This window comes from Dreissena polymorpha, chromosome 2 (genome assembly GCF_020536995.1).
Source record: "Dreissena polymorpha isolate Duluth1 chromosome 2, UMN_Dpol_1.0, whole genome shotgun sequence".
Taxonomy (NCBI): domain Eukaryota; kingdom Metazoa; phylum Mollusca; class Bivalvia; order Myida; family Dreissenidae; genus Dreissena; species Dreissena polymorpha.
This window is the reverse complement of record NC_068356.1, coordinates 123,814,883-123,826,517: the sequence shown is the minus strand read 5'-3', so window position 1 is coordinate 123,826,517 and position 11,635 is coordinate 123,814,883. Positions and strand designations below refer to the sequence as shown.

The following is an 11,635-nucleotide window of genomic DNA, read 5'->3' as shown; positions in this document are numbered from 1 at the left end:
AGAATGGTTATGGCATAGTCATCTGTGCAAACGTGGGTACCCTTTCAAGTGAGGCTAGAAATTTAAATGTGTGCGGTAAAATAAGTATGTTTATTTTTATTATTAATTAGATTTATCAGATACATTTCTACGCTCAAAGTTTGTATTTTCCTTCTGCATTATTTTTATTATAAATTATTTTCAAAATAACTTACGACTAGAGATTAGTTTTTTACCTGGTTTTCTCCGGGGAGACAACAGCATTTGTGTGCTTAAATTTTCTTTATTTCACTTGTTACACTCCATGTGCTAGTATGAATACATACATAAGGTATTTATATTCATGTTTACACATATACCAAATAAGTATTGCTTTTATCAATATTTAGGTTCAAAAGAGTGAATTTTTTAATGAAATGGTTATGAAAAAAAACTGAACAAAAAGGATTGATGGTAACTTTGAAAATCTAGTAAGCGTCAATTACTCGGTAATTGTTTCTTTAACTTTGATATTGGGGGCAAAATACCATGGTTATAGAAAAGATGCGAAGAAAGAACAGAAACAAAACTGTCGCGTTTCTCGTAACGAAAGATGGATAATACATTTATCCAAAAATGTGTTTTTCAAAGTAATGTTGTAGTCTGTTATTTTAATTTTTAATAAAGGTGATTATTTTCGTAGTCGTTGACGACCATATTGTTGTATCGTGGAACACCAATTTTGGTTTTGCAGGTAGCAAGTCAGTAAAGCGAAATGAAAAAAAAGATTGTTAAAACACCATCATGTCATAAGTTGTCCTTCCTTTGAATGTGTTGATGATGATGATGATTATCCTTATTGGATATTCTTATCTGACTTTAACAAGATATTTTGAAAAAGACAATGCTTTATATTTTTCTTCAGAATTAAACACTTTTTCTTCTGTTGGTTGTATGTAAGCGATAAATTAATCCGTGATTTCTATAATATACCCAATTTATAAATGAGCATCAGTAATTTCGTTTAATCGTAGTTGTTCTTCTTTTTTCCTTTAATAAATAATTTATTTTATTAATTTGACAAAAATATATCAATGCTGTTTACACTGAACTAAATCAGGCATTAAAGGGGCCTTTATCACAGATGTTTGCATGTTTTGAAGTGTGTCATTAAGTGCTTTATATTGATAATTATAAATATTGGCAATAAAAAGCTCCAGTAAAAAATCAAGAATAAAATTGAAAAAAGAAAAAGAAGTAACCCTCAACTGGGCTCGAACCACTGACCCCTGATGTCCTAGAGTAAAAGTATGTACCAATTAGACCACTCGGCCATCCGCGCTCACGCAACGTAGAAAGTATTTAATACTTTATATAAGCAATCCTCGTAGTTTCACAAATTATAACAACAAAAATCTCCAAATTATTCAATCGTTTCGCGTTGCAACGCTTTATAACTTTCAGGTTTTAAAATCGTACAAAGATGCATGTATTGGCTATTTTAGAGCATGGTAAATGTTCAGTATTACTGTTTCCTTACAAATATCATAACTAAACCGAAAATGTGCGAATCTGAAACAACTTTTTGTCAATTTACCAAAACGTTTAAATACAGCGGTACATTAGTAGTACCATGTGCATCATTGTAAATAGCATAATATTATTGCGTCTTTTATCTTATTCCAATTTCTAAAAAGTATTGTTTACGTTCGAGTTATAATTTGTCCAAGACGAAAATACAATGCGATAGTGAACTCAATTCAAACAATAAATTAGTTGACCATAGCGGATTTGTGATTAATTATCACTTGGTATAAACCATCAACACGTTGGAACATAAATTGTATTGTATCAGTAATACGTTTGACGTGCACCCCAGCATATTAACTCACCAATTGTAGGAAAGCAACTTAATAAAAAAGGTCAAAATATGTGCACTCACACAATACAATACTTGACAAATTATCATAATCTTACATTCATTTCGTCATGCAGGTACTGTTTGGTTACTATATAAGTTTTTGTATTTATATGAGGTGTTAAATAAATTAGTTTTTGCATGATTTTTGCTGAAGAGGATTGAACAATCATTTTTACCAACAGGTAAACATGCTAATTTAAGTGTATATGAACGATTTTAATGAGAACAATTGCTTGTCGTTTACTCTTTAACCAACACATTACTATGATCGAGAAAAACAATCAAGTTATCTGTTAATAGGATCATATATCAATTGTTGTTAACGTCAACTAAATTCATTACAACCATGGTTTTCCAAGACCCACGCCGATAGTTGTATGCAGAACCAAAATGTGTTTTTATGTTGAAGATTTTCCTAAGTCCATTTCACATGAATAACTCCACGGCTGTTCAATTGAACTTGGTTGCCATGTATCAAATTATACCTGCCTTTAGGTTGTTATAACAACACTTAAATATCTTTTCTTGTGTGTTATTCATAAATAAACATAATTCGTAAATAGCCACTGTTCGTTAAGTTATTGATAGAAAACAAATGGAGGTAGCCTATCACGAAAATATTAGGGTAATATAGGGTTATCGTTACTTAAAATGATCGGAACTCGTATAGGGCTTAGAAGTTTAATACCGAACAATAATTTATTTTGAAATAATTATTAACACAGTCTGATAGAGACTATTTGAAAACACTTTTAATAACAAATTATTGGAAACATGTTTATGCATAATGTAACAAACATACGGAAAATTAAAAGTAAAGCCAAACCATATGATTAGGTATATATTTGTACACAACATTAAAATAAAAATATATGCCTTTAACTGGGATATTCCATAAGTTAGTAAGGTATCTAATATTGAAAAAGTTTAGCTGTTCCAAAGTGCTGGCTTCGGAGGGTTATATTGACTGTTAACATAATTTATGAGTTTTTAAGAAAACAAATCAAGTGGAATTAAAACTGTTATTTCAACATATCAGTAGAAACCATTATGTAATAAAAACAACCCCAGCGAACATGGGTGAACAGTACAAGAAAACAGTCCTGATTAAATATAGATAAACATAAGGTTAAAAAAAGTCCTGATTAAATATAGATAAAAAATAAAGTTAAATAAAACATTTTTTATTATATTAATTATTCCATATAATTATGTAATATTGTCTGTATTATGTCCTTCATTGTACACGAAATACAATTATTATCATTTTCAGATCTTATATAAATCAATTATACACTTCGCATTTACACAGAAGGTTTGGAAGTTAATGTTTATCAATGTAAAATATACAAAGCTTCCAATCATATAAATCTAGGATGCGGTAGGCGGAAGGTTTGTTTCATAGTTGGTTTAAGGTCTGCTGCTGCTACATGTCTGTGCTTTAAAATCTGTCATTTGAAACACTGCCGCTGTAGCCAGGAAAGCTCCCATACGTGTTTTCATTTTGAACATACCTCTTCCTGAAAATTCAAAGTAACATTGGGTGGTTATTATGTTCATTTTATTTTATACACTCATCATTTGTCTTGACAATCATCTAAAATTCCATAACTTCGTTTAGTTCATTTCAGTTGATGATTTTTAAAAAGAATATGTACATATAGATGCAATCAAGTGCTCAGTGTATTTACGATGCTTTGGATGATTAATTAATATATAATTGAGTCGATTGGTTTATAATCTGAAAGGCATTTTATTTTCTAAAATGAAAACAAAGCACTGCGGGCATACATAAAATAACTAAATCTTATTAATTCGACAGTGAATACTAAAGCTGTAACACCTGTTCTTTGGAGCGTCCGGCTTTACACTATTGTACTCAGATACTAGCTCACTTCCAGTCATTTGGGGTCTTGGTATTTTGCAAAGATCAACGCTTTGCAGATTTGCTGTGCTAATCTTTGCCTTTGAAGACCGTGAATATTTCTTGCAAATTACGCCAACAAGAATCACAAGAACCAGGAATAGAAGAGACCCAACAACAGAACCGACTATTACAGACAATTTAATTCCCTCTTTAAACAGTGTAATATTTGTGTAAGAATAGTTTGAGTATAATTAAAGGAGCATATATAGTTTAGCATGGTATTTATATTTTATCTAATGGTATGGTAATACACATATGCTAGTTTCAGTGCATTTCTTTAAAGAACAATTAACCAGCATAAGAACGATAGCAAAAACACACAAAATTGAATATTAAAAAATATTAACTCACCAGAATCAGTCGTCTTTTTTCTGCAATACAAATAGTGCGATATCGTGGTATGATAACACATATTGGTAATGTAGTGAATAACGGCATTTTAGTAGAATAGAAGTATTATGGTAAACAATAAAACAATTTTAAGTCTTTATACTGTTTGTAAAAAACATATGTCACTACATATACAAATTAATAGGAAACGAATAGAGCAATAATAAATTTTTGAGCTTACACGCAACGAAGGACACCTTCAACAATAATGCATTCTTCGTCGTGTTGACATGGGTTTACACTTGTAAACGCGCGACATTTGGCGTCATTACCGTGGTTAATTGCAACTAGGTAAAAATAACAAACAATAAGACAATATTGTAAAAGTATACATATTTGACGGTTACGAAAGTAATGCATATGCATTTACACGATCAAATATACCTTTATCTTCCCCTAGGGCTACATTGATGATTCGAGCATTCTGATCCATTATTGTGATGTTGGATTGGAACAGTTTAACTACTGCTTGGGTGACATCACTTAGAATATGTTCGCGTTGAACAAATATCACACGATGATCAACAATGAGACTGCCAATCCTGCAGGTATAACACGTTTATTTGAATTAATTTATAAACATGTATACATTACAATCACATTATACTTTTAAGAACAATAGCTGTAACAAAACACCATCATGCACATGTGGTTTGTAATTTCATACGTACTTAATGTCTCTTATTTGCCTTTTGTCAAGTCGATTCCCCAGTTCATTTTTGTAGAAGCTTGAAAGCTGTAAGTAAAGCAGAACATAAGGTACGCACCGCATTAAAGCACGTGGCGCACAGATTATTGTGAGCTCTGAATTTATAAATAATTAAATAAACACATATTTGATTAATACTTTGTCTCTTTCTATGTTATAAATATGCATATAATATTCAGGTGATAATATAACAATAACTAAAAAACGGTGCAAGTACCTCTTTGACCAATATCGTTCTATACCGCTCGTAGGTGAATGCCGAGTCGATATTTATATTTGCAGGGAATTCGTAGTCTAGAGTTATCTCTACAACCAAGCTGGCATGGCCGTCTCGGACTTTATATATCATAGAACATATTGTTTCACCAAAGTAAAACTATAAAAATGAAATTGCAGATAAAAAATCAGGATATCTATCTTATCTTATCATTATGTCTATTCTTTAAGATAAGACACTTGCAAAAAATCTGACAGATTAACTGTATCCTACCACATAACATAATATAGATTTGGTTTAAATTAATTTCCGTACGAAATATATTGCTTCACATAATTGTGTCGCAATTATTCTTAAACTACCATGTCGAGCACAATTTAATAAAGTACATAAGGATATATTTATATGGTCACTGAAACATTGTTCAGACAATATTTCCAAGAAGAGTTATATATAGGTTCACGAGATAAAATTACAACAAACCACATTCGTTATAAAAAAAAAGTATTCTGAAGGATTTTCTTACCCGGAGTGTCATTGATAATATTGTCGAGTTCTGAAATAAAACGGTTGATGGTTTGATTTTTTTACATGTTTTATTAATCGTTTTAATACACAGTCCGTTTATATTTTCGTTTTGTCTGACCATATTCCCATCCATCAAATACCTAAAACATTAACACAGATTAAAAAATAACGTTTTTGATGGTTTGGTTTTATTTTGATTTCTTAAGCGCCAACCGCTTTTAATTATAAAGTAAATGCATAACTTAAAATTAAATTGCACATGTTATTTAGAATAAAAATAATGAAATTTACCATTTCTTGAATTTATGATCTGATGATTGTATTAATGTTTCTTTTCAATACAATATCATAATTACAAATTGAATAAGCAAATCTTATCTTTGCATTCATCTTCCTCTATTTGTAGCCTCTTTTGCAATTGCAATTCGCAACGTTGGCAATTACCTCGCATACGGAGTGGGATATTTTCTTACACGCTTCTGGGACTTTACAATCTGTTGACAAGATACACACTTGTTTATGCATTGCTATATTGTAGTAATATTGATTAAAGGTAATAAAAACTGAGTATATCAGCAAACGCAACATAAAACAGTTTTGTTGCAAAGAACTCACAGTGTAAATAAACTATACCATATGTCATGGTTGATGGAATAAAGTCAAGTTTGTTAAATCGTGAATTTAATTTACAAATTAAAAACAATTATCGGTAGCTACAGCAATCATGGTTCAAATATGCATACATTCAGCATTATTCATATGATACAAGCGTTAATAAGAAAGATGTGTTTGAGTTGTTGAACTACTTTAAAAAACTGTTTATTAATGTATGAAATTTGAACTCAATTCATGTACACGTTTATCAGAATGTTGATGAACAACGATTCCTAACCACTCCCGAAAACTATTTATCATATTATAGTGTTTACGGTTAATATATATGTATGTATATATAGGGTGCCACGAACGTTTCTTTTAATTACATATTGGCGAAAATAAAACACTCAATAAAATACCAAGGGATTTCACTTGTAGTTAACTCCACATGGACCCCATACACATGTGTATGAAGTGACAAATTAAAAAGAGCAATATCGGGAAGTTGACTTAAAGGAAGATCAGTTAATCTATAAAGCACCGTCATTGTTTTAAATGTAAAGCACTGCACTCTGTCATCTAAACATGTGTTTTGCTTGAAGTCAATCTTTTAAGAAGTATTAATGCAATTAAAAAAAACAAAAACATTTAAGGCTTTGAAATTTATATTCCGGATAAGCGATCAACTAACTAAGATGGACAATGGATTGACAGTCAAATTAATTGAATTTACCACGTTATAATTGTAATTATAACAGCACATGATTATAAAAGAAGTAAATAAGATCACCGACCCAACGGAGGAACGTATCTAGTCCACGATGTCTTATCAGTTGCCGGGTCACATATAAACGCTTTCGATACATCTAGTGTACCGTATATGTAACATTTGTCTTCAATAAAACAGTATTCATCCTGAAAAAAACAACAGTTTTAAATAAACCTTGCATGCTAATGTTAATTAGTAAAATTAAGTATTCCTACCACAACTCAAGTTTAAACGACATTACAACGTTATACCAACACAGTGTCAAATGTACGCATCGACTTAAAATATATATAAAAATTGTCAGAATTACTTTCAGCGCAAATGTTAAGTTTAATTCTGTCTCAGAATTAGTATAGTACAGCTGGCACTCAGAATTGTAAATGTAGACAGATCCCTGTTGATCTTCGTTGAAATTATATCCATCATTGCTGATGGAAACACGGAGTCCTCGGACAAACGTATTTGCACTCGATCTACGCTGTCGTAATCTGTTAGCAGGACAAATTGCCGTCCCTAGTGTTTCGGCCTCACCAGGAACCAATACTGTTTGATCTTCGCTGATACTTCCATTAATGTCAACCTACGTCAATGAAAACTTAATGAGAACAAGCGTTAAATATATAATAAAACAATATTAATAGGTACCTCAACGCCCTACATTTTACCGAATATGTCATGTGTTCACAAAGACAACACGATAGCAATCACAAAAATATAAAAGCAACCTACGTCAATGTAAACTTAATGAGAACAAGCGTTACAAATATATAATAATACACTATTAATAGGTACTCAAACGCCCTACATTTTACCGAATATGTAATGTGTTTACAAAGACAACACGATAGCAATCACACAAATAAAAAAGTAATAACTATTTCTATATAAATAACACTCATGAAACAATTTACAAACTCACAGTGAACCATTTCAATCTGCATGTCAAGTTCGAAGATGAAAATTCACCGCCATTGACAACAATATCAGAGCAGTCTGTTTTATTCGTATCACAGAGACTGTCATTCATTAACGCAATCTTCGGTGGCTTGGTCAAGTCCATTGAACAATCTATGGCGCCATAGTTCAATTCACACGTACACGTACCTACCAACAATTAACAATTAAAAATTCTTGTCACAATAGTGATTAAAGTGTGCCTTGGTATAAACATATTGATATTAAAAAGAATAATTATAAAAACAAAAATCACACACACATACTTATAAGTGTTGGAACGATTACTGTGCTAGAAGCTCGTTCATTTCATCTGTAATTTCTTTAAAGAACTCATGTCTAATTGTTTCTATGTTACACATTATTTTAATGTTGACATGGTATAACAGTTATAAAGCAGTTCATATTATTTACAGACATAATTTAACTATACGGGACATAATTTTGTGAAAAGTAGATACCGTAATTACTCTATGTTTTCGAACACTCTAAGTTTTTGGACACCCTCTATTTTAGCCAAAATAATTATATTTCGTCATTTTAATTTTCGGACATACGGGTTTTCGTCCATAATTAATGTCTTTAAATTTTCGGACAGTATAGTTTACCGCGCTATTCTACAGACTCTGTGTTCACTCATCTCGTGGCACTTCGATCATAGATTTTTTTTAACGGGATCAATGTCATAAAACGTGACATATGCATGCCTGAGGGCAACGGACAATTTCATTCGCGTAACTTATTAAGGAAGCAGTATGTTTTCTGTTTTTACTTTTTGTTCTATATCATTTAAGACAAGAAGTGCTATTTATTTATTTTTCAAGCAGAAAAAAAAAGAATTAATCACATGAAAAGTATTGCACATTGATTAATTATTGCTTTTATTTCAAAATAAATATAATTTTCAGACACTTTAATTTGTGTCTCTTAATTTTCGGACAATTGTAATTTTTGAATATTTTTTTGTATCTAAATTTTCGGACACAATTTTTTTTAAATTATTTTTAACTGTCCGACAACTTAAAGTTATTAAGGTTCACAAATAACTCAACGCTAAAATATTTACCGTTAGTGCATTGTCCGCGACCATTACAATTATTGATGCAAAACTTTTTCTCAATTTCCTGACCAATCTGTAGTAGGTACTGGAGTTTTTCGAGTTCCTCTTTCGTCGTACCGTTATTGTCGGCCGTGTGATTTCCCTCCGCTTTTTCAATTAAATGCCGTATTACAGTACTGTTACGATGAATTTCATTTCGGCAGGTTTCCAGCATAGACTGCCTTGACATGGACAACCATTCAGTGGAGTTAGCAAGCTGTGAAAGTAAAGGAGTTTTCTTCATCAGGCAATATGCCTCTTAAATATATTGTATTATTTACCTTTCTATGATAATATACTGTATGTCAAATAAGTGAAACAATGAAATACATAGAGTGAATAACCATTATATCCAATGCACAGTTATCTACAGATACATCTGTGTGGGTGTTTGGAATATTTTTGCAAAGAGTTTGTATCGTAGCCAATTGGGTTTCACAATGAAGCCTTGCATTTTCAACAGTCCAAGTGTTGGTGCTCCTCTTAGTCTGTAAATTGTTTAAATATTCAAGTTTTGTTTGCAAAAGTACATGACTGTTTAATTTCAAGACTGTTTTACACTGAAAGAGTTCAACGATCCATACATTAATTCTCAGTATTTATTAAATTGATTTTGTAACTTACTACAGATTTGTTGCTGCTGCGCTTGTGTGTCACTGGTATTCGCATATGTCTTTGTTTAACATGTCCACTTACTGAACGAACGGGTCGACTATTTGTAACTTCATTGCAACTGCGATATCCTGTTAAAGTTCCTCGTGTACATCCAGTTAAACTCCTGTCACATGTATAGTCATTGTTTCCAATATTGTTCTTCTTGCAGCTGCAAGTTGGAAACACCCAAGGTTCTAGATCCTTATGGTACATTTCGCTAGCAAACAGGGATGAATTTAGCTTGACCTTCCACGTATTGATAAAAGCGTCTTGATTCTCAAAATCATCTGATTGATCATTGTTCAGACTTCCACATAACCCTGTACTGTTACCGTTGGTATCTTTGTTTGAAGGGTTTACAGAAATGTCCAATACCCTTCCACCGGCTTCGCCCATAAACGGAGCGCTATCTATGCGGGTTCGGACCGCAGTTCCATATGGTAGATAGATCTTCAATAAATATAAATATCGTTGAACATTTGCCTATAACAACTCGCGGATATTGTGCAATACCGAATAACATTTATTTTAAAATTGATAAAACTATTGCTTCAGTTAAAAGATATTTAATTAAATTAAATGATCCCTTAAAACTTGTATACCGTGTATGTATAGTCGTTTTCTTTTTTCACCGTCAATGCTTTATCCCAGCACTGCCTATAGCCAATGTCGATGTATCCGTTACAAACGTTAATGACGTATACGTCACGTCCGGCCCTTACGGCAACGCCACAGTTACATTTAGCTAGACTTTTACCATCTGTGCAGTTGGCTATTCTATGTTGGACCTGTTTGGTTGTTTTTATGTGCAGCATGTTTTAAAACGTAATGTATACAAATATTGAACACACACTATACGCAATTAGCTTTTAAGTTTATATTAAGAATAATTTACAGACTTTTAAGCATTTGATAGAATAAAACAATAAGTGACAAAGATGCACTCAATTACTCGAATAAGAATCAGGTTTATGCGGATTGACATCCTTGTTAAAATACAAAAAGGGCTATGCGGCTTGAGAGCACAGTCAGCAGTCAGAGTAAAAAAAGGACGTTAAGGGTTGATAACTTGGTTTTTGTAATTATATAAACATTCAAACATGTTTAAACATTTGTTTGTTTTTATCTTAAGGTAAAAAATATGTTAAAGCTAAAAGTGTATACCTCGATATTTTCATATTTTGTATGTTTATACAAAATGTAATCGCCCTCTTCAGCGTGATGCTCATGCGATCTACAAAAGGTTTGCATTGTTGAAGATATGCGTGTATTTTTCAATTTAAATCAAAACTACATTCCTATAACAGTCAATACCAAAAAAACAAATTTCAACAAGCTTGTATTAAATTTCATTGGGATTACCCAGAGTGTCAAATAAGCCTGTCTTAAAAAAAAAACAAGTTGGCACCATGAAAAGCTCGTGTTATATTGCTTGATTATTTTGATCTGCAACGAACTTTCATTTAACGGCATTAACTTGTATGATGCAATCCAACACATTCATTTAATATTCCCTTATATGTAATATGCACGTATAGATGGTTTGTGGTTTAATGAAATCATCATTAATGGTACATATACACGCGTGTTATATAACACTTAGAACTTGGTGTTGTAAAAGTCCTCTAAAACGATTGTTGTGATTGTTTAAGTGTTAGTTAAATTTCGCAACTGAAATATAATGATCTAAAAAGAAATGTCATGCCGTCCATAATTTATTATATTCGTTAATGAATTCGCTAGCGACATCGACACATATTGCAAACTTTAAGAATAAATGCAGTATTGCAAACAAAAGTATAATTCTTAGGCACGTAAATAGATAAAACCAATCCTTCCTTAACGGTTCCTTAATTTCGTAATTACATTCCATCAAGTGTACATGTGCGGATCATTTCGTGCAATGCATAAT

The 11,635-nt window shown here is 31.7% G+C and overlaps 1 protein-coding gene across 3 annotated transcripts in view; it reads right to left on the bottom strand.

The window, feature by feature from the left end:
* Positions 1 to 2,349: 2,349 nt before the first annotated feature.
* LOC127868846 (uncharacterized) overlaps positions 2,350 to 11,635 on the bottom strand; it is a 179,708-nt gene continuing 170,422 nt past the window's right edge. Inside the window, exons 60-64 of one of the 3 annotated variants that reach the window (XM_052410938.1) lie at positions 4,581 to 4,738; positions 4,378 to 4,483; positions 4,158 to 4,177; positions 3,723 to 3,954; positions 2,350 to 3,399 (exon numbers count right to left, since the gene is read on the bottom strand). In XM_052410938.1, the coding sequence (XP_052266898.1) occupies positions 3,321 to 3,399; positions 3,723 to 3,954; positions 4,158 to 4,177; positions 4,378 to 4,483; positions 4,581 to 4,738 (595 nt within the window). In that variant the 3' untranslated portion in view covers positions 2,350 to 3,320. The remainder of the gene's footprint in view (positions 3,400 to 3,722; positions 3,955 to 4,157; positions 4,178 to 4,377; positions 4,484 to 4,580; positions 4,739 to 11,635) is intronic. The other 2 variants (XM_052410936.1, XM_052410937.1) reach the window with 2 other exon arrangements.